Source organism: Nematostella vectensis, chromosome 1 (assembly GCF_932526225.1).
Source record: "Nematostella vectensis chromosome 1, jaNemVect1.1, whole genome shotgun sequence".
NCBI lineage: Eukaryota > Metazoa > Cnidaria > Anthozoa > Actiniaria > Edwardsiidae > Nematostella > Nematostella vectensis.
Window position 1 is genome coordinate 1,040,001 of NC_064034.1, and position 21,995 is coordinate 1,061,995.

General features: G+C 43.1%; 3 protein-coding genes and 2 non-coding genes across 10 annotated transcripts in view; 4 read left to right on the forward strand and 1 right to left on the reverse strand.

Moving 5' to 3' along the window:
• Positions 1-9,139, forward strand: part of LOC5516299 — a 105,315-nt gene extending 96,176 nt beyond the window's left edge. For 3 of the 6 annotated variants that reach the window (XM_032386195.2, XM_048731909.1, XM_048731910.1), the window contains exons 9-23: positions 1-328; positions 913-957; positions 2,087-2,139; positions 2,427-2,461; positions 2,546-2,590; positions 2,696-2,807; positions 3,104-3,581; positions 3,737-3,812; positions 3,943-3,992; positions 4,403-4,518; positions 4,789-4,863; positions 7,192-7,277; positions 7,662-7,731; positions 7,908-8,054; positions 8,288-9,139. The exon at positions 1-328 is cut by the window's left edge and continues 50 nt beyond it. In XM_032386195.2, coding sequence (XP_032242086.2) covers positions 1-328; positions 913-957; positions 2,087-2,139; positions 2,427-2,461; positions 2,546-2,590; positions 2,696-2,807; positions 3,104-3,581; positions 3,737-3,812; positions 3,943-3,992; positions 4,403-4,518; positions 4,789-4,863; positions 7,192-7,277; positions 7,662-7,731; positions 7,908-8,054; positions 8,288-8,401 — 1,830 coding nt within the window. In that variant the 3' untranslated portion in view covers positions 8,402-9,139. The remainder of the gene's footprint in view (positions 329-912; positions 958-2,086; positions 2,140-2,426; positions 2,462-2,545; positions 2,591-2,695; positions 2,808-3,103; positions 3,582-3,736; positions 3,813-3,942; positions 3,993-4,402; positions 4,519-4,788; positions 4,864-7,191; positions 7,278-7,661; positions 7,732-7,907; positions 8,055-8,287) is intronic. The other 3 variants (XM_032386196.2, XM_032386198.2, XM_032386197.2) reach the window with 3 other exon arrangements.
• Trnap-ugg lies at positions 1,176-1,247 on the reverse strand. Its single transcript has one exon. It is a non-coding gene; the product is annotated as a tRNA-Pro (tRNA).
• On the forward strand, positions 1,705-1,778 carry Trnar-ucu. The gene has a single exon. It is a non-coding gene; the product is annotated as a tRNA-Arg (tRNA).
• Positions 9,140-9,800: 661 nt separating the features above from the next.
• On the forward strand, positions 9,801-11,287 carry LOC116620342. The gene is made up of 2 exons (XM_032386116.2): positions 9,801-10,038; positions 10,714-11,287. The coding sequence occupies exons 1-2, from the start codon at positions 10,031-10,033 to the stop codon at positions 11,243-11,245; spliced, it is 540 nt and encodes a 179-aa protein (XP_032242007.1). The 5' UTR covers positions 9,801-10,030; the 3' UTR covers positions 11,246-11,287.
• A 3,726-nt stretch (positions 11,288-15,013) lies between these two features.
• LOC116620384 lies at positions 15,014-21,399 on the forward strand. The gene is made up of 5 exons (XM_032386206.2): positions 15,014-16,788; positions 18,893-19,070; positions 19,583-19,742; positions 20,044-20,133; positions 20,911-21,399. Exons 2-5 carry the CDS (start codon positions 18,900-18,902, stop codon positions 21,144-21,146), a joined length of 657 nt encoding a protein of 218 aa, XP_032242097.1. The 5' UTR covers positions 15,014-16,788; positions 18,893-18,899; the 3' UTR covers positions 21,147-21,399.
• The last annotated feature ends 596 nt before the right edge of the window (positions 21,400-21,995 follow it).

The window sequence follows — 21,995 nt, forward strand, 5'->3', positions numbered from 1 at the left end:
CTGAGCGATAGTGACATCCAGGCCCTCACGGCACAAATGCAGTCTTACAACCCTAGCAACGGTAGCCAACCAGAGGGTAACCATGACGACAAGGATCTATACTGTAAGGGTCAAAACTGCTATAGATGTGGCACGTTTATAGACGAGTGTGAAGGTACTTGCACCGCATGCGGCACGCATTGTAAAAAAACAACAGGTCCTTGCACTGCATGCCGGGACGTGTGTGATCGCTGTGGCAAAGCACGATGGAGGTGTGAATCGCAGCCCGAGAGCCTGGGTACAAGTGATGAGGAAGAAGACGGCGCGGAGCTCGTGGCAGAAGGAAAAGGTGAAGTGTTTTATCATGTGATAATTATCAACCAATCGTAAGATATCGTTTCGACTCGTTAGATGTCGCCGAATGTCGTTATAGATCATGGAGTGTGACTAGATGTCGCTTAGAAGTCACCGTGTGTCGTTAGGTTTCGCTGAGTCTTTTCAAATGCCTTAGAGTCTCCTTAGATTTCGTTTTCCCAAACTGACTACAATTTGCCTTGTATTTCGCACAATGCCCTACCCCTGGGAGGATTTACACACAAAGTTGTAAGTTCGTCTTGCTGTTGCATGATGCGTTTGTCCTCCGTATTTGCATGAATGTTGTTTACCGACGCTATGGCACTACCTTCCACAAACTTGTTTAATTTGTTTTTCTGTGTTTTGTGAAGCCTGTTATAGCCTGTTGTAGTAGCAGCTAGGGAGATCACAATTGGACGTGTGCCTTCAAACGGAAAAATAAAAATGGAGAGATTGGAAAAACGGAACAAGCGCGGTCTTTAGATTTCCGTTATTGTTTTAATCAATAAATAGGACGCAGTACACCGGTGACCCGTTGCAAATGCAGTTCTTTCAGCTCACACAGATGCCCTTTTCCAGGTATCGATATTGAAGGCGCAGACGACGAAATGGAAAGTAATGGAGGTTAGTTAATAACAAATTGAACGTTTTCGTTAAGAAGCAAAAGAGCAGCGACGGTAAAAATTGTAGAAAATGGTGAGCTCAGACGGGAATCGAACCTGTGGCCTCTACCAACCGAAGCGATAATCATACCAATAGACCACATAGACTTGGATTGAAAACTTTTAAATTATCTGAGATTTAGACATTGGTTCACCATCTGAAACAAAATTCAATAATATGGGCTCAGACGGGAATCGAACCCGTGGCCTCTCGCACCCAAAGCGAGAATCATACCACTAGACCACTGAGCCTCTTCGTGTTCAATCCTGTATTTAAAACACTACTTTAGCCGTGATCCCACCAGTTTCATCTTTTTGATTGGATAATGGGCTGGCAGGTACTTGAACTATTGTAGCGAATCCACCCTATCACTTATGAAAAAAAAATAAGAAGAAAAAAATTAAAAAACTAGAGGGCTACCAAATACATCGCGTATGGATTAGCTTGCTAGGGGCAATTATCCTAATTAAAGATTTAAAGATTTAAAGATCATCAGCATAGAATAGATCTTAGCAGTGGATTGACAAAGAACATTCACTAAGCTGATCAAATAAAGTTACCCCTTCTTCACAAGTTCTCCATTTGGCAGTAATATCATTGGATGTTGCTCTTCCTCACCTGACGTCAGTGTCCTTGTTTTCTAAACAAAACACAAAACAAATGAGTTCTTCGTTTTAAATATAATTCTAAAACTTCAGCTCTTAACCAACCCCTGTGGCGCAATGGACTAGCGTGTTGGACTTCTAATTCAAAGGTTGTTGGTTCGAGTTCCACCAGGGGTGTATATTTTTACACTCACAGCCCAATATATGATATTTTTCCTAAGGCGCCAATTGATTTATTCAGGTCGAATAGCGCAAGAAAAATTTTCGCATGAGGCGCGCCAAAACATTGTCCTTACTCTAAGATCGGTGACCATAAAAAATACCGAAAAAGAGAAAACCTGAGACGTCTTGACATCCATCCTTACTAGCTGTGCTTTTTAATTAAGATAACAACAGCTCTCATACCTATCATTGTTAGTTACTATCTATATAAAGTTTACATTAACGAAACCCGCATGCAGTATAGTTTTTCTTCTTAACTCTAGATGAAGAGCAGCAATCAGATGAAGAGGGTCACAAGAACCACAATCCGCAAACCGTAAGATGTTATATTATTCTGCATTTTTTTAATGATACCTGTGATGTCTCCCTGAAGGCAGTAAGTCGTCTTTTAGGCTAAGTTCAAGCGTCGTATTATCCATGGGCCGTATTTAATGCAAATGAAGATGAAACAATCGACTTGATTCATTTGCATGCATTTGCATTGAATACGGCTCACGGATAATACGACGTTTAAACTAAGCCTTATGCTGATCTGGACTTTAGGTGAAAGATGCTATTTGACCCGTGATAGAGTTATAATTTTGGTTGTTGTTTTATTTGCAGAGCAAAACTCTAGCAAAGAAGCCGAAAACAAAAAGGTATAAATGCCATTGATAATTGTGAACAAGAAGATTAACTAACTAACTTACACGATTTTGTCCTTTTTTATCGTTTATGCTCAGGTTGTCATGTGATGCGTTTGAGGAAACCGATAAAATCAAAAAATTGTTAGTAGACCTAATTGTCTATTTAAAGCTCTTAGCAACCGAAGGGAAATGGGCAATACGTAGAATTCGTATCGATGTCCTGTTTTTGTATTGCCATATCTACAGAAAGCCAGTCGTCAAGAAGAAGAGAAACACCGACGGCGTCAAAATACCGCTGAGGACCCGAGCCTCTACTCTTGACAGCGTAGGGACTGGTATGGAACAGGAAGACTTTGAGGTAGGTTACACCATTTTTTAACCCACCTTAAAATTAGTAAGAATATCTAAACGTCAAGGAAGTCCAAATATTTACTTATTGCACAGATCGAATAATTGAGCCATCTAAACATCGGTTTCCTTCCGCACTTGGATTATCCCTATATTTTTTTACCGTAAGAATGTCGCCTTTGCGATATCTCAGGGTCACTTACTTCCCTACTACTTTAAAAGAACCGACTGTAATGAATCTCAGTCTATTTGCAAAGATTTGACATGTTAAAATATTTGCTGATGTATTACTTGCTTATATTCTAGGAATTATCTGATCAGGAAAAATTGAAGGAGGAAGCAAATGGTAACGAGGAGAGTGAAGAGGTTACGGGAGAAAAAACAGCCGAAGATGCAGAGGAAACACGACCGAAGCAATCACAATATAACAAGGTTAAAAAAAGGGCAAAGGCTTCCAAACAAGTGGTATCACAAACAGTGATCGTCAAAGGAGGCCCTAACAAGAAGGCGCTAAAAGAGAAAGAGAAGTCAACCGAGGAGAAAGAAGATGGCGAAAAGGACCCCGCCGTCAAGGAGCCTGGTGACTACAAAGAGGATGCTGGCAAAGAGGATGACGTCATCGAGAAAAAAACACAGGAGGACCATCACGAGGGAAAGAAATTGGAAGAGAAAGACGGAGAAACGAAAAAGGAAATAGAGAGGACAGAAAACGCCGAAGAGAAACAGAAAGTTGAAGAGAAACCAAAACTAGAGGAACCGCCTGCTAAACCGGCAACTCCTAAACGTAACTATGATGGAATTATTGTTTTGAAAATTAACCAAATGAAACATCGAAAACCGTTTTTACAGGCGCTAATTCCATTGTATTAACAAAGATGCCCAAAGTGAAAAGTGCCGAAAAGTGTTTTTTATGTTTTTATTATTATCAATTTTTTTCAGTTAAAGGAATTCAGAGAGTGAATGCTGCATTCAAAAACCGCACAGATTTAAACAGAAGATTGCAGTCAGTGCTGAAGTAAGTTATACGATGAAATAGGGACGCTAAAATAGTTTGAAGACCGCAACTATATCAAGTCATCACTGTGTGGTAACAAAATATGTTCACTGCTTGTGCCAAATCTGAAGCAGCTGCTTTTCTTTGACAGAGTGGCGCTGAACAATGAGATAGCAGACGCTGATATGAAAGTGAGAAGAGGTGAGTGGATGACAGGTGTGTGATTTTGTGACCGCGTGAAGGCAAATGTGCGATTTCGTGACCGCGCGATGGCAAGTGTGTGATTGTGTGACCGCGTGACGGCAAGTATGTGATTGTGTGACCGCGTGACGGTCAAGTATGTGATAGTGCGACCGCGCGACGGTAAATGTGCGATTGTGTAATCGCGTGATGACATGTGTGCGATTGCGTGACCGCGCGATGTCAAGTGTGTGATTGTCTGACCGCATGACTGCAAGTATCTGATTGTGTGACCGCGTGACGGCAAGTATGTGATTGTGTGACCGCGCGATGGCAAATGTGCGATTGTCTGACCGCTTTATGGCTATTTTGAACAGTAACGATAATGCTGTTTGAGACGGGTTTTCAAGCATTTTAATTTTCATTTTCAGATTCCACGATCGACTACTTGGCTCAGTATCGTTTAGTTGATCGCTCCAAAATAGAGGTGTATGGCCGGGCGTTCACGGTGGAAGACGAGGACGAGGAAGGAATATTGACATATGAGGTGAGGGGGACAGACAGACAAGACGGACAGACAGACGGATAAACGGAAAGATAACCGGACGGACAGACAGACGGATAGATAAACGGACAGACAAATAGATGACCGGACAGACGGAAACATAAATGGACTGAGGGACAGATGACCGGACAGACGAACAGTGCGACAGATAACGTATAGGCGGACAGATAAACGGACGGACGGACTGAGGAGATGACGGGCAGACAGGATATCCTTCGGGCAGTAAATAATCATTTTCACATTTAATTTCAGCAAATGCTAATGGCGCTGGAGGGCGTACCAACAATAACAGGCATGTCCAGACAGCAACTGAACTATGTTCTTCAGGTAATCACACACCATAACAGGCCTGTCCAGACAACAACTGTACTGTGTTTTTCAGGTAATCACAGAGTTTACCGCGTGTGAAGTTCACACGAACGTAGTTGAAGCGTCTTTGCAACATCTTTTAATTTCCTGGAAAGAAAATATTGACAAATTGCGTAACTATTCGTGTGGGACAGGTGTATCTAAACAGTAATGCTGAACTCGTTTATTTTTGACGATGACGTTATTGGCTAAGTTGCTATGGGAAACAGCTTTCTTATTGCAAATATCGAGGTAATTATTCTAGGGATTTCATTGGCCACATCATGTCGCCGGAAGCTGTTTGTTTGCCTTTTGCTGCGTTCATTTACCTGAGAAATCTAGGTGTATAAACCACTTGTTTCACTGCAATCTGAGTACCCTTGATAAAGCAGAAAGAAAATGTTCAAGCAGTCTTTTATTTGACAAAAAGGAAATTCTATTGACTTTCCAAGGACAATTTTTTTAACCTCAATATATGTCAACTGTACACCTGTGCTAAGCGTGAAACTAAATCGACTTGCTAAATTACGGTGCTTGTTTTAAAAACAATCTGAATATCTAGAGAAAAACTTCCCGTCCATTTGCACACCGTTACCTCCCGTCTAACTGACAATGCTGGCTTGCTAACTGTGACAATGGGGTTTTTGAAAGATTAATGTAAACATGGAGCTTAAGAGCTTTTTGCATTGCAAATTCAGGAGGATAAGTTAAATCTCAATATTAATTTAAACTTGGAGTAAGGAAAATAAATCTATGATTTTTGTATTATAATACTTATTACTGAAAAATAATTAATAAATATAGTCTCCTGTTTTTTTCAGAGTTAGGAATTTATCTTTTATTTTATTTTTGTCTTTATAAATATTTTCCAAATGGTAAATAAACATGAAAAGTTGATCTGTCCATGTTCGTTTGTTTTCGTTTAAAGAGAACGAAAAAGAATCGACAAAAGTTCTTCTTGAGTCATCCAGTCTTTAGAGTCGGCTGTTTCCTTCAATTTATCATGTTCCATCCCTGATGAAAAGTCAGCGCGCGGTAAACTGTTCGTTCTTGTGCCCCCTCGTGGCAACAGTGATGTGCTTGTTGAGCTGCTGTCCTTCGAGATAGAACTGTTTCCCTCCACTACCCAACCCGTCAGCTCCTCGGACTCCTCAAATTTCGTCCTGTTTTCCATGAGAGATATTTTTCTTTGAATTCTTTTTAAAGTACTCGATTGTTTCCTTTTGCCATAATACGGGTCAGTAACTTTGATGCATCCTTGTTTCCTTGCGCCGCCTAGGTTATTAGGCAAAAATGTTTCCGTGCTGGTGGAAGGTTTGTGTGGTGTTGAAACTGACCCGAGTCGAGTCGGCTTTTCTCTGTGCTGAGTTCGTATTGATTTGGAACTCTTCATCTTTTTCCAGCTGAAGATAAGCGTTCAACTTGTGTGGACCTTTTAACCACGTAGGCTTCTCACGTCGTGGTACAGAAACACTCTTTGCTACTCTTTTCCGAGTCATCAGTCATTCACTCGAACTTACAGGTGTTTTCAACAGCTGATGTCTTCTTTCCATTAAACCCATGCCAACAGATAGACAACAAGTCTCACAACTTGCGACAACTTGTGAATAAAACCTACTGCTCGACAGAACAATATAACTAATGTTTCCACAAACAATGACGATAATTCAACAACAAAAAGGTTGAATGGAACTAAAACAAATATGCCACGACAAAATAGATATCGGATCACAAACACTCCTGATACAAGCATCAAATGATACAAAAAATATATAAACACATTAAACATATTAGCATTTTTTACCATCAGTACTAGATACCATGGTGTTTTTAAGCTTCTGTTAGCATTTTTAATATACTATCCACTTGACCAATGGGGTTAGACCTCTTTCATCAAACTTTGTTTTAAAATTGAATTTGAGTTCGAAATGTGTAGATTCAGTGAAGGAGTTAATTGATTTTGACTCTCTGTACTTCAGTCAAGATTAAACCTTTTATGTTGGCTTTGTTGTAGTTATCCATATCCATATGGAGAAATCGGCATTTTTTCCTGAGAAACCTGAATGAAAACTCAAATCAAATAGCGTTTGAATAAGCAATGCACTAACTGTTTTTGTCGCAAAAACACACCTTATTGTATAAGAAATAGGTTTTTTTTAATAAGAAGTAGGGTTTTTCAAAAGAACCCTTTTTATAAGAAGAAACGTGCTAAGAATATGTCGAGTCTGAGATAGGATGATTAAGTAGGATAAAAAATCAACTTTATGTTTATTAAGTTTTTTTTAAAAATAAAATCCTTTTCCCCAGGTGTTGGAGATAAACTCCGTTTCACGTATCAGCTTCAAGATGTTCGCAGTCATTACCGCACTGTGCGAGCGAGTAATCACATTAGAGTAAGTAAATGGTCGCGGTCATCACCGCATTTTGAGTTACCACATTAGAGTAAGTAAATGGTCGCGGTCATTACCGCATTTTAAGTAACCACATTAGAGTAAGTTAATGGTCGCGGTCATCACCGCATTTTGAGTAATCACATTAGAGTAAGTAAATGGTCACGATCATCACCGCATTTTGAGTAACCACATTAGAGTAAGTAAATGGTCGCGGTCCTTACCGCATTTTGAGTAACCACATTAGAGTAAGTAAATGGTCGCGGTCATCACCGCATTTTGAGTAACCACATTAGAGTAAGTAAATAGTCGCGGACATTTTTTAGCTCTTTGAAAATAAAAAGCGTTATTGTCCATATAACTTATAATCAATATGACATTTCGCAGCCCAATGGTGAAAGACCTGGTGGAAGGGCTGGACCTCTCTCAGACGGAATGGAAACTAGACCTCTACAAGGTACGAAACAGGTCCTTAAACGCTTCACTCACAATGTAAAGGGAACCTGTAAGAGTAGGGAGAATTGCTCCCGGAATCACTGCATGGCTATCTCTCTGAGCCCACAGGACGAAGAGCCACCACGTGGATGTACTTTAGTTGGGAACCGTCATGTATGAATCTTTGCACAATTTCAGAACATGTTCTACGTGACTGGTGACCGCTCGGCAACATTCATATCCTCTGAGAACCTACGGATCGAGTTGAAGGCCGGGGGACTGAGCCAGATACAGGAAGATCATGTGATCAGACACATCATGCAGACAAGCGACGACGATAAGAAGGTAAATATTGGATAGATATGGAGGCAGACATGAACCCTCGCCTAGTTCCAGGCCTTATTGCACAGGTTTCTGACTGGTACGGTGCTATGGGTGTATAGGTATTGAATAGATCCAGACATAAATCGTCGCCATTCCCAGGCCTTCTAGCCTACTTGCAGGCGTTTACCTGGTGTTTTTTCGCTCTGCCTTAAGTCGTGGTCGCCATCTTAACATATTGTTTTACTTTGTTTCAGATTTCATTTCTAGATTATATGGCGTATCTCCCGCTCTTCCTCTCAATACACGAAAATATCTGTGCCAACGCCCTTGACATGTCTCGTGATAAGTACACGAAAAAGAAACGATAAAGTGGAAATCATCTAAGTACTCGAGGTACTGTCGAGGACAAACGATGAAGGGCAAATCATCCGAAGTGCCACCGAGCATTTCTCGAGGTACTGTCGAGGACAAACGATGAATGGCAAATCATCCGAAGTGCCACCGAGCATTTCTCGAGGTACTGTCGAGGACAAACGATGAAGGGCAAATCATCCGAAGTGCCACCGAGCATTTCTCGAGGTACTGTCGAGGACAAACGATGAATGGAAAATCACCCGAAGTGACACCGAGCATTTCTCGAGGTACTGTCGAGGACAAACGATGAAGGGCAAATCATCCAAAGTGCCACCGAGCATTTCTCGAGGTACTGTCGAGGACAAATGGAGGACCTTTTGGAGACCATAGGACGTACTAAGGTCATCAAAGTAATCAACGAGGAACCGCTGATACAACCTGAATGATTACTCTATGTAACTCTTCGAAACAGACAAATATAATATATATTTAGTGTTAAGAATGAAAACACAGTGTTATGAACATTGAGATTAGCTCTTTGACTAGATTCTAGGGGACGATGTAGGATAAATCAAAGTTCAATCTTTTTGATCTACAACTAATGCATTGCCTTCCGAGTGCAACGCACCCGAGCAAAAGAGAACGCTTGGGAGTAAATAGAAGGAGTAAATGTGGATTAATATATTAAATGTAGATAACTTGTGTATAGTTATGCCAAATGAAGCTTGTATAATAAAAAAAAAATGAGTAAAGAACGTAGACACAATTGTGTCAGTCCCGGTCACCAATAGATCCATGTCACGCAAGCGCCCCGCCCCCAGTTAGAAGGTTGCGTGACCTAGGAGACATGGCGGCTGCTAAGGGGACTAGCATGACCAGAAAGTTCTTTTACGAAACTCCACCTTCCCCTATAAGTATTGGCTTTAAAAAAGGGTTCTATTGAATTGAATTGAGTTTACAGAGCTAGTACACCGCTGCATAAACCAATTTGTCATGACAGAAAAAAGACATTTTACTTCTGTAGAATAGTGGAAATGAGAATGTTTACTTATAACGACTTTGCAAGAAACCTAAGGACATACGGAATTACTTACAGAATGCAAAGAATACTATAGAATGAAAAAATAAAAAAAAAAGGAAATTGGTTTAGCCAAGGTAAAACTAATAACAGCGTATCACTTTTGTCGTCAATTCCATCCCGGTAATCTCTTAACTGTGTTTAAAATTTGTTATGATCGGGAACAATCTAAAGGGAAAAGAAATTGCACTTCAACTAATTGAATCCTTCAGTACTGATTCCTCTCTCGTGCATTTCGTACATAAAATAACGGGCTTAAAGGGCGATTATTTGTTTGCCATTGTATCGGTTCTAGGCTATCTAAAGCTCTACTGGCGGTCCTATTCGTAATTGGGTAAGACGTGAAAAACCTCGTGATTGACCGAATGTCAGGAAATGTCTCGGGTGCTGCACCTGCTCCGATGAATCCAGAGTTAGAATCGCACAAACCGAGAAGTACTGCATTTTCCTAAACGCAAGTGAAGCTAGAAGATCTCTAAGCAAAGAACAAGCTAAAGATCACGCAGAGAAGCGGGAAATTAAGGTTCACGTCTGGCACAGGATCAATTGAACATTCTGAAACAGAATGTCGAGGTTAGTCAAGAATAGAAAAAAATGATCTTTAACAAGCCTTAAGCCTGTTTCTTACGAAATGATCAGGTACAATTACGTATTAGTCAACAATATGTTTAGCAGTGTCTATAGAGGCAAAGTTGATTCGATGATAACACTTTTGTGAATTGGTTTGACTCGGTTTGTAGCCAATTTTTGTTTGTCTTTACGAAAACAAATTAAGCAAAAAATCGGTGTTCAAAGTGTTTTACTGAAAAGGAAAAGGAATCACAATTTAATTCGTAAAAAATTTCATATTAAATAGTGGTTCATCTTTTGGCCTATTCTCTTTGATTTTGTCTGAAGTCAATACAATGTAGCAGAGATAAACACTGTGGTTATTTTTAGAGGGTCCTTATATTGGTCGTTTTTAAGCATTTTGCGAAGTCTGAGACGGGACCCCGCTCTTACATTTCCAAGCCTTATACCATCTACTTATCAAGTCAATCAAATGTTTTGTTTTTTTGATTGTAAGACGCCGACACCACTTTTTACACTTTAGTCTACGTTCAAAAATTCACTGAATTCTCAAAGTCGCAGAAAAACAGACAGAAAAAGAAAATATATATCACTTCTACAATTTAGCAATGTTATTTTCCCTTAATATTTGCCAGTACTGGCTGAGATTTCTTTTAATGTTTGCTTTCTTCATAAAAGGATGACTTATTCAAGAAGCTTGGCTGCATCCGTCTGCGCGTTGTTGATTTCTCTAAAGCTGAAACCACTACAGGCGACAGACTGCAAAACGCGACATTCCGAATTCGCCTACTCATTGGATGATTCCTACCAATCAGAGCTCGCCAGCAATTACCCACAATGCATTACGCGATGCCTATGGGATACTAACTGCGAGAGTGTGACCTATGACCTTATATGGAAGGCGTGTAAGCTGAGCAACCAGACCAGATGGACGCGGCCTTCCCTGTTCACTCTCAAGGAGAATCACATCTACATGGAAATGCTGCGCGCTAATGTCCCACTGCTTGTGGAAGAGGGGGGGTCGTCGAGTAATTATGCTAATTATTGTTCTAGTAGACGAGAGGGGGATTACCGCCATCCTGAGGATTGTAGCAAGTATATCACGTGTGCGGCAGGGGGGTACACCCATATAAGGGATTGTGGGTCGAACATGAGGTACAACCCTATCTCGAAAGTCTGCGATTTTCCCAACAATGTCAACTGCCACTAAAAATGCCGTTAAGTTCTTAAAGTCCATATAACCTTTCAGAGTTGATAGACTTTGTCAATTCTTTATATTTTCATCTTCCAAATGGTAAGTGGTTCGTATGGATCCTATAAAACACGCGTTCGCGCGAATAACTCAAATCAAGAGACCATGATATGCATCATAGTCTCTTGAGACCATGATATGCATCATGGTCTCTTGCTCAAATCTGTAATATTGAGGTATTTTGGTCAACCTTCGGAAAAACGGCCGTGAACTGAAAGGCCCGGGTCCAGTCATTTGTGAGGTAGATCGAGATGTCAACCAAATTACACGAGAAAACATATGCGCGCGCTAAACCGGTTCCCATCTACATGTCTTCTTAGTTATTGCTGAAGAACGTTGTGTGGTTACAAGTTTTACCGTCATCTTTATATCTCAACCGGGTAGTCAAATGATTATTTCACTTCAGAAAACAAATCTGCAAAATTTAGCAGATATGTTTTAGTCTTTGAATTGTTTTTGCATTGGGCTCGCGCGCTGCATTCGCAATCAAGAATGGCGACATTCTCACGAGCGCGCGCTGTTTTTGAAACCTACAACAAAACGATATTTTCTTTTTTTCGCATACAATTCTCGACTTTAAATTATTCTTCGTTTCATTGTGGGTAGCATTGCAATGGAAAACAATTCGCCAATATTTTGTGGTATTGCCGTCTCTGAATTTTAAAGGATTTAAGGAAAATACGTTGTTTCAGATTTTCCAGCCAAAACTTGGAATTATTCACTCGATTCAATCTCCTTTCGCGCGGTCAGTCAGAAGTTTCTATGTTCGTCGCTCTCTGATTTCTTAGCTCAAGTCGCCTATTATATTTCGCTTCCTTCTCTCTAGGTTTAGGGTAAGATACGATATGCATTTGTTAAAGTAAAACTCGTTGTTTGTAACTGTATGTTTAGCTCACCCCAGCAGAATTGGTGTATGAAATAATCTAGAGAAAACAAATCTGTGATACTAGGATCAATAAACTATTACTTGTATCTTTGTATGTAGAGAACAGGGCCGTAGCAGGGGGTGGAGCTATGGGATAATGTGCCCCCCAATATTTTTAAAAATAATAAGGAAATGACCAGTAGGGGCGTAATTTTGCACCAAATATTTCCTGTATTGTCCCCATCCCCCAATCATGTATGGCCTGCTACGGCTCTGGAGTGTTTTTCTCATATAAAGAAGCAAGGTCAACCAATGCAGCACGTAACGCAACAAGCAACTATTCTATGAATTCTCTTTGTATATGCTTGTCATATATAGAATGAAGTAATAAATGCAACACGCAACACGCAGGGGGATGCAGGGGGATGCGGGGGGATGCGGGGGGATGCAGGGGGATGCGGGGGGATGCAGGGGGATGCAGGGGGATGCGGGGGGATGCAGGGGGGTGCAGGGGGATGCAGGGGATGCAGGGGGATGCGGGGGGATGCAGGGGGATGCAGGGGGATGCAGGGGGATGCGGGGGGATGCAGGGGGATGCGGGGGGATGCAGGAGGATGCAGGGGGATGCTGGGGGGTGCAGGGGGATGCAGGGGGATGCGGGGGGATGCAGGGGGATGCAGGGGGATGCGGGGGGGGGTGCAGGGGGATGCAGGAGGATGGAGGGGGATGCGGGGGGATGCGGGGGGATGCAGGGGGGTGCAGGGGGATGCAGCAGGATGCAGGGGGATGCGGGGGGTGCCAGGGGATGCAGGGGATGCGGGGGGATGCGGGGGGATGCAGGGGGATGCAGGGGGATGCAGGGGGATGCGGGGGGATGCAGGGGGGTGCGGGGGGATGCAGGGGGATGCAGGGGGATGCGGGGGGATGCAGGGGGATGCAGGGGGATGCGGGGGGATGCAGGGGGATGCGGGGGGATGCAGGGGGATGCGGGGGGATGCAGGAGGATGCAGGGGGATGCTGGGGGGTGCAGGGGGATGCAGGGGGATGCGGGGGGATGCAGGGGGATGCGGGGGGATGCGGGGGGATGCAGGGGGGTGCAGGGGGATGCGGGGGGATGCAGGAGGATGCAGGGGGATGCGGGGGGATGCGGGGGGATGCAGGGGGGTGCAGGGGGATGCGGGGGATGCAGGGGGATGCAGGGGGGTGCAGGGGGATGCGAGGGGAAGCAGGGGGATGCGGGGGGGGGGGTGCAGGGGGATGCAGGAGGATGCAGGGGGATGCGGGGGGATGCGGGGGGATGCAGGGGGGTGCAGGGGGATGCGGGGGGATGCAGGAGGATGCAGGGAGATGCGGGGGGATGCGAGGGGGGTGCAGGGGGATGCGGGGGGATGCAGGAGGATGCAGGGGGATGCAGGGGGGTGCAGGGGGATGCGGGGGGATGCAGGGGGATGCGGGGGGGGTGCAGGGGGATGCAGGAGGATGCAGGGGGATGCGGGGGGATGCGGGGGGATGCAGGGGGGTGCAGGGGGATGCAGGGGGGTGCAGGGGGATGCAGCAGGATGCAGGGGGATGCGGGGGGTGCCAGGGGATGCAGGGGGTGCAGGGGGATGCAGGGGGATGCAGGAGGATGCAGGGGGTGCAGGGGGATGCAGGGGGATGCGGGGGGATGCGGGGGATGCGGGGGGATGCAGGGGGATGCAGGGGGATGCAGGGGGGATGCAGGGGGGATGTAGGGGGGTGCAGGGGGATGCAGGGCGATGCGGGGGGATGCAGGGGGATGCAGGGGGTGCAGGGGGGATGCAGGGGGGATGCGGGGGGATGCGGGGGGATGCGGGGGGATGCGGGGGGGTGCAGGGGATGCGGGAATGCAGGAGGATGCAGGGGGATGCTGGGGGGTGCAGGGGGATGCAGGGGGGTGCAGGGGGATAAAAGGGGGTGCAGGGGGGTGCAGGGGGATGCAGGAGGATGCAGGGGGATGCTGGGGGATGCAGGGGGATGCGGGGGGATGGGGGGATGCAGTGGAATGCGGGGGGATGCAGGGGGATGCGGGGGGATGCGGGGGGAAGCAGGGGGATGCAGGGGGATGCAGGGGGATGCAGGGGGGATGCAGGGGGATGCAGGGGGATGCGGGGGGAAGCAGGGGGTGCAGGGGGATGCAGGGGGGATGCAGGGGGATGCAGGGGGATGCAAGGGGATGCGTTCTCACCTTCCACAAAGGCGGTATTTCTACTTCCGTTTGGTAATTGATGGGCTATTTGTAGACAAAGCTAAAAAGCATAAGCGAATTTGTTAAGAAAGGCAAAAACACTCTGTTATGTCACAAATCTATAAGTCAAACTTGTTTTACCCGAATCCGATAACAAACTTGCTATGAAGATACTGCAATGGCATAAAAAAATCCCTTTTTTTACGGGGGTTGTCAGATTTTTATAAGGAACCCCCCTCTGAAAGCTTTGGTTCACTTTTTTTAATGTTTTGGCGGGAAGTTCTGTCAGTCTAATGTCAGTAAAGATAAGACAAACATTCGTCGTGTTGCGAGCGCTGATCCAGGACAGCACATGCCGTCGGTTTCTCGTCCTTCCCCTGTGGCGAACAGAGCAGTTAACTTCACAGGTAGCCCAAAAGCTCTGTATTTGTGCTTATTGATCTTACTGTAAACATTTTACGAAAAACAAAAAAAGTGAAAAATAAAATATAACATGCTGGAAAAAAAATGTAGTTTAGTAGTTTATGTTCACGTTTTGCGCGTTCTTTGGCCATATTAAAGCGTCTTCTGTGTTTGTTATTAAATAATCCCGATTCAAACAATGCTCAGTTTATTTTTAACTTTGTTTTTGTTTTTTGTAAAATGTTACCGTAAAATCAATTGGCACAAATACGGAGCTTGGGCCACCTGCGCATATGGTTTATAGGAGCTGTCCGATGACCGATTAATAGAGGTTGATCGCTGGTAGCACTGTTACGCTACTTTAGTTCACGTCAAGGAGCAGAATTTTTTTACCAAAAAGAGTTACAACAGTTTCTTTAATTTGTGCGCGTTTTCCCTAGAATGAAAAAATCTTGACAACTTGCAGCTCACTTTTCCTGTTTGTTTTCCGGTAACGTCTGTTAACGAGACACAAATATATTATTTTCATTAAAAACGTTTTCTAATCACCTTTTTATTTAGCGGTAGCAGCAGTAAAATATAGGCGACGACTAGGATAACGAGATAGAAATAGATGCGTTCGCGTTTAAAAATCAACTCCAGTTTAATTGCAATAAAATTAGCAAAACAATATAGTCAGAGACAGATAAAAATAAAGGACATCATTTCTATAATAGCGAACGTAGTTAGATGAGTTTACAGTGCAAACGTCCGCCTCCTCAATTGACCGTGATGGGACTTTCCATGTCGTGGTTTGTTGGAAAAGGGCTGAAATTTATTAGACATAACGCATTTTCACGTGCTGCTATCGAATTCTGAATCAAATTCCATTGTTTTCTTTCGTCGTCTTCTACGTTTCGGTCATCGTTGCTCAAGGTCCCTTTTAACGTTTTTGGCGTCTTCCGAGGGCATTGAAAATCTTAAAATAACCCGCTAAGGGTGGAGTATTTCCAGCTTTCATGCCCCCCCCTCCCGTCAAATTCTTTAGATGTCAACGGTCAACCTTTATGTTATAGCTTTTTCAATTCCAATAGTTGTCATCAGAGACAGGTCAATTTCATAAAACTTCGGTCTCTGGGACTCTTATCGTCTCTCATGTCAATTATCTAGAAATACCGACCAGATGAGATTTTATTGTTGTCTCCTCAAATCATTAGATTTAAAAGCAGTTTCGTTATAGTCTCGAAAAAAAACATTTTTTATACTTATACTAAGATTTAAAAACATCCTTAAGAATGTTTTCAGCCTTATAATGCTCCAAAAATTAAAACGGCCTAGCCTCAACAGAAAATCAGACGTTCTTATGACAAAATAAAATAAAAGTGTATCCGTTTATGTGGGCGGAAAGACAAGGCGTCAGTAAAGTGCGATTTATGCATACCACCTGTGTTAACAAGAAAAGGCACGGCACGACAAAGGAAATGAATGGGGTCCATTTTTTATTTCACCTTTCCCCTCTTTTCCCTCTTTTCGTCTTCTTTGATATGTAGTTAATCTATGTTTCACTTATTCTCACATTTTTTCTGAATATGATATAATTCAGATAACAGGGGAGTTTAATCTAATCGCAGTATTATTGCAATACATGATTAACATCTAGTATATAAATACATTTTAATCTTTTTTATTTGGTTTTGTTTAACAAGGAAAAAAAACTAAGTGTTTATTTAGAACATAACAATATTTTTTTATTGAAAGAGATATCAATATTTTGTTTTACTAAACAGGATTTGACACATTAGTGGTATATATTGTGTCGACCTTTCGTTGTTCGCTCCATTTTATTCTATCCATCTGTCCATTCATTACTGACATACTGAGAGGTTTGGTCCAAAGCGGCGAAGAATAGGTTTTGACACGAGAGACAAGCTGGGATAACATAGAAGGGGTACGCTAACTGCGTGTCTTTGTTGGAGGGTTTCAGCTTGCGAGCGATTCACGAGAGGTTTTGCCAAGGTTATACCAACTTCATCAGCAGGCACACATCAGGTAAGCTCAATCAAAACTAAAAGTATAATCAAAAAGTTGATTTCTGCTTAGGGACCAAGGCATAGTCACAAGAAGGTTACTATGGTTTAATCACAATTTATTGTTAAAAACGTTGCGAAGAAATACCAAATTTGGCAGAGAAGAAAATCCATTTTGCATATTGCATTTTTTTCAATTCACTTTTTATCTATTTTCATTAACAGAGCTAGTCACGAGCCAAGCATAGCAAAGAGCATTAAAAGAGAATTATACCATGTCTTTCAGAATAATCCCAAAAGAAGGCGTTTACCTTATACTGGCTTACAGGCACGATGGGAGATTTCGCTTCTGACCTTCGTCGATGTTCGTGAAGATTTTGTTTGCTCATGATCATTCAATAAACTCCATTTTGTATTTCCACACAACTCTTTTAATCCTCCAGAAATACAGAACCTCCAAAAAAGACATTCTCTGGGTTTTGGCCAACACTCTTGTATCTTCTGTAAATCCTCCACAGACTATAAAATATATTCCCTTTGAAAAAATACGTTAAGCTGGTTATGCAGGTAAATTCCTAGAGTGATTTGTCGATTTTCTTCGTATGAAGAGAAGATTTGCTGTTTTTTTTCAATTCCAAATAAGGTTTCAGCAAACTTGAAATTGTCGCGCGCGCCGCAAAATCATTATGTTTGGAAATTGTCAAAACACAGGGAGTTTGAAGCCGATTTTCCGTTCATTCAATGATTCTAGATCAAATGACAAAAAAAAAATGCCGTTTTAGTGTAAAGATCTATAACCTCGGCTGTAAAAATCCAGTTTTTGATGGTCATTTTACAAATCAACTCACTATTTCGAGCTTTGAAGGTGAGCGGTCCGATATCGCGGGGTCTGGATCGTAGGATACCGGACCTCACGAGAGCCAATCAGAGCGCGCGATTTGATGGATACCGGACCCCGGAAAAATAGATTTTGATATCCCTCACTTGTCAAAACACAGGGAGTTTGAAGCCGATTTTCCGTACATTCAATGATTCTAGATCAAATGACAAAAAAAATGCCGTTTTAGTGTAAAGATCTATAACCTCGGCTGTAAAAATCCAGTTTTTGATGGTCATTTTACAAATCAACTCACTATTTCGAGCTTTGAAGGTGAGCGGTCCGATATCGCGGGGTCCGGATCGTAGAATACCGGACCTCACGAGAGCCAATCAGAGCTCGCGATTTGATGGATACCGGACCCCGGAAAAAATAGATTTTGATATCCTCACTTGTGCTTTTACTGATGTCTTGGTTGACTTGCGCATAATAATTTGCGCAATGCAATGGGGGGGGGGGGGGGGGGAGGTTTCGAGCTTCTTCATGTTGCTCGGCCGTCAAGCAGAGACTTGAAGAGTTGCAGTAAAACAGGTGCACACATCTTTTGTGACCATTTGATGGGTTAACCTTAGAGCACCCGTGACACTTGTGTGATAACAATAGTTGACTACGCAACCCCCTTTGCCTGGGTACTTCATGTCTATGAGATATCTATGTCTGCGCATCCCCCCCCCCCCCTCAGCCTGGGTACTTCATTTTCATGAGATACCTATGTCTACGCACCCCCTTAGCCTGGGTACTTCATGTCTATGAGATACCTATGTCTACGCATCCCCCCCCCCCTCAGCCTGGGTACTTCATTTTCATGAGATACCTATGTCTACGCACCCCCTTAGCCTGGGTACTTCATGTCTATGAGATACCTATGTCTACGCATCCCCCCCTCAGCCTGGGTACTTCATTTTCATGAGATACCTATGTCTACGCACCCCCTTAGCCTGGGTACTTCATGTCCATGAGATACCTATGTCTACGCACCCCCTTAGCCTGGGTACTCCATGTCCATGAGATACCTATGTCTACGCACCCCCCCCCCCCCCCCTCAGCCTGGGTACTTCATTTTCATGAGATACCTATGTCTAAGCACCCCCTTAGTCTGGGTACTTCATTTCCATGAGATACCTATGACTACGCACCCCCTTAGCCTGGGTACTTCATGTCCATGAGATACCTATGACTAGGCACCCCCCTTAGCCTGGGTACGCGCGTAATTGCTCTCTAACCTCCTTAACCTTTATTTCCTCTCTAGAAACACGATGCAGGCTTTACTTATTACCGTTGCAGTCATAAGTGTCATCACCACGGGAGCCCAGGCCATCAATCCGTGCGAGCAAACCATCGTCAGCAAGTGTGTGACTAGTTATATCTCGGAATTCATTGGTAACACCAGCACGAATAAACTAGACGTGCACTGTACTGCAGATAAGGTAAGACGATGGGGTTATGAAATGGCGGGGGGGGGGGGAGGGTTGTTGGCGGGGGGGGGGGGGGAGGGGGGGCGGGAATCGAGGTTGGATTAGGGATTACTTAGATGATTGTGGTGGTGGCGGTGATGGTGGTGGTGATGATGGTGGCGTTGATGGTGGGGGTGACGGTGATGGGGGTGATAATGGTGGTGGTGGTGGTAATGGTGGTGGTAGTAATGGTGATTGTGATGTGGTGATGGTGATGGCGATGGCGATGGTGGTGTTGATGGTGATGGTGATGGTGGTGGTGATGGTCGTTGAGATGGTGGTGTTGATGGTGAAGGTAATGGTGATTGTGATGGTGGTGTTGATGGAGATGGTGATGGTGGTTGTGATGGTGATGGTTTTGATGGTGATGGTGGTGATGATGATATGGTGATGGTGATGGTGATGGTGGTGATGATAATGATGGTGATGGCCTGGGTTTAGCCGATAAAAGCTTGGCTTTATTCTATGTGACTGTTTATTTTCAGAACTTGGCTTTTTGTGTCCGGGATGGGTTGCGGGGTGGCTGTGGTGGAGATCTGGTCCGCTCTCTTGGTAGGGCGGTGCTTTCCTACATAGTCATGGACCGAAAACTCAACGTTTGCCGATGGCAGGGCTACTGGACCCTCTTCCAATTGCTTTATCCGGGTAAAAAGTACTTCTAGCGCGATAGTGATCTTACACTTGTTTACTTCCGGTCTAGAAAAACGGGGCGCCTTTGTACTATGTCCTGACAGTGACGTTAGATTTGATTACTTCCAGTCTAAAAAACCGGGGCATAAATCAAGGACAATTCGCGCGTCACGAGGGCCTTTTTCCCCAGTTTTTAATTGACCAAAAAGCCAAAATTATGTGTCCTGAAAATGCGAAATATTAAATATGCGCGAAATATTCAGGTCGCGAAAAATTCACTGAATGAAATTAAGACTTTTTATTTTTCTTGTTGCAGATTCCGAAGATGACGACTGTGATCAGATTCAAAATGACAGCGATGATGACGATAATAGTTTGACAAAGCGTGAAAAGTTCCTTCGCTTATGTATGTGAACTATATATTTCTCTAAAAGTTCTAATCCATAGTTTGTTATTCAAATGGATTTGAGCGCCATACGCGCAATGCGCCCTTCCACTACAGCTTTCAAACCTCCCCCCCCATATCCTCTTCATTTCTCTCTCAATGCGGAATGCTCTTAAAAAAAAAATAGAAGGTATGAGTAGACATTCAGTGGCTAATCCAGAACTTTTTGGAGGATTGCTCAATAGGTAAAATACACTCTTTTTTATAAGAACGTCTAATTTTCAGTTGAGTTCTTATTTTTGGAGTATTTTTGAAGCATAAGGATAAACATGTTCTTAACGATGTTCTTAATAATTTTATTGTATATAAAAATCAAATACCCAATAAATTTTTAGGAAAAGAATTACAAAAATGATCAATGGACATGATATTTAAGGTTGTTGTTGATGCATAGAATTTTATTCTGCATTTAAGAACGCATCACACTAACAAACAAACAAAAACACTTTCCCACTATCTGAGCTTCGACATGTTCTTAGCATGATCTTAAAAATTGGTGAAATGTCAGGCTGGACGTTCTTTTTAAAAAAGACTGTATCCAGCTGTACGAAGCCCTCGCTTGTTCATCTCAAAGGACAAATGTGACAGCGAACAGGGGGTATTTAGCTAGCGTTGCGCGACAGCCTTTTCATTCCTTAGTGTTTTCTTCCTCAGTCGCTACGTTACTTAGAGGGGGGGGGGGGTCAAAAGGTATGTACTCCCCGCAACAGTCTCTTACGATGTTTTGTTGTCTTCAAGTGAGATCCACAGTGAGTTCTCAGTATCGTGCATGTGCGCATGCGCTCGATGAAGGATGCGTCCAGAAATTCGTTACCAACATGCAATCCAGCCCGGACCTGTGTGTGAACATCCCTAAGAAGTACCAGTGTCTTCAGGCAGGGATCGGCGCATGCCCAGCAAGAGTCCTCACCAGCCTCCTCGCCATATTCCCACCAGAGGCTACCAACGTGCTGACCGTGCTATGCAATCCATAGCGGTGACGGAGTGACCATATAGGAATACACCAAAGTACACAATAATATACCTTACATAAAGTACCTACAGGTTGCATGCAGTTCAAATAAGATAACACCGCCAAATGATTTAGATTTCGAGACTGATATTGGATTTATCTAAAAGTCTTCTATGTAATTTTAACTATTTACTGTGATTGACGATCAGTGAAAAAAAGTTATTGTGGAAGGTGATAACAGAAACAAATAAAATATGTTGCTTGCATCAACAAAACAAAAGCTTCTCAAGAAACTATAAAAGCTCCTTTTAAAGCTTTAGATAGATATGTGAGGGGGATTATAACTGATTGGATGAATCAGTTTAAAAAACAGGGTCTTTACAAAGCGCTTAAATGCGTCAAACAGTGCCTATAAAATCGTTAAAGTATGGCTTTTTAGAAACATCTTTAACTATTCTAACTGTGTGTAATACAGAGTCTTTTACCAAAATATGCGCGCCTTATAAAGAGCTCCCCTACACCAGACAATGCTGCTTCTACGATGGAATCACGATAGCGTTGGTACGGTCTGGGGTATCTTATTATCTTCATTAGGGAGTAGGTGGTCTTCAGCCGGGGCAATTAGGAAAGGAAAAAGTGACAAAGATTGAGGGTTTTTAGCAGCTAGAAAAAATATACATTATGAATAAACCAACGGCAAGTGACTGCGGTTTGAAGGTGCCGGACCCTTAAGGAAAAACACGTGTCTGTCTACAAGAGGAATTAATCCTCTTGTCAGTCGTGATAGCAGAATTATCCTGAACTTCTCTCTCGCGTTTTTAATATTTTTAATATAAAACAAACAAACAAAACAATCGAAGAAACCTCTGAG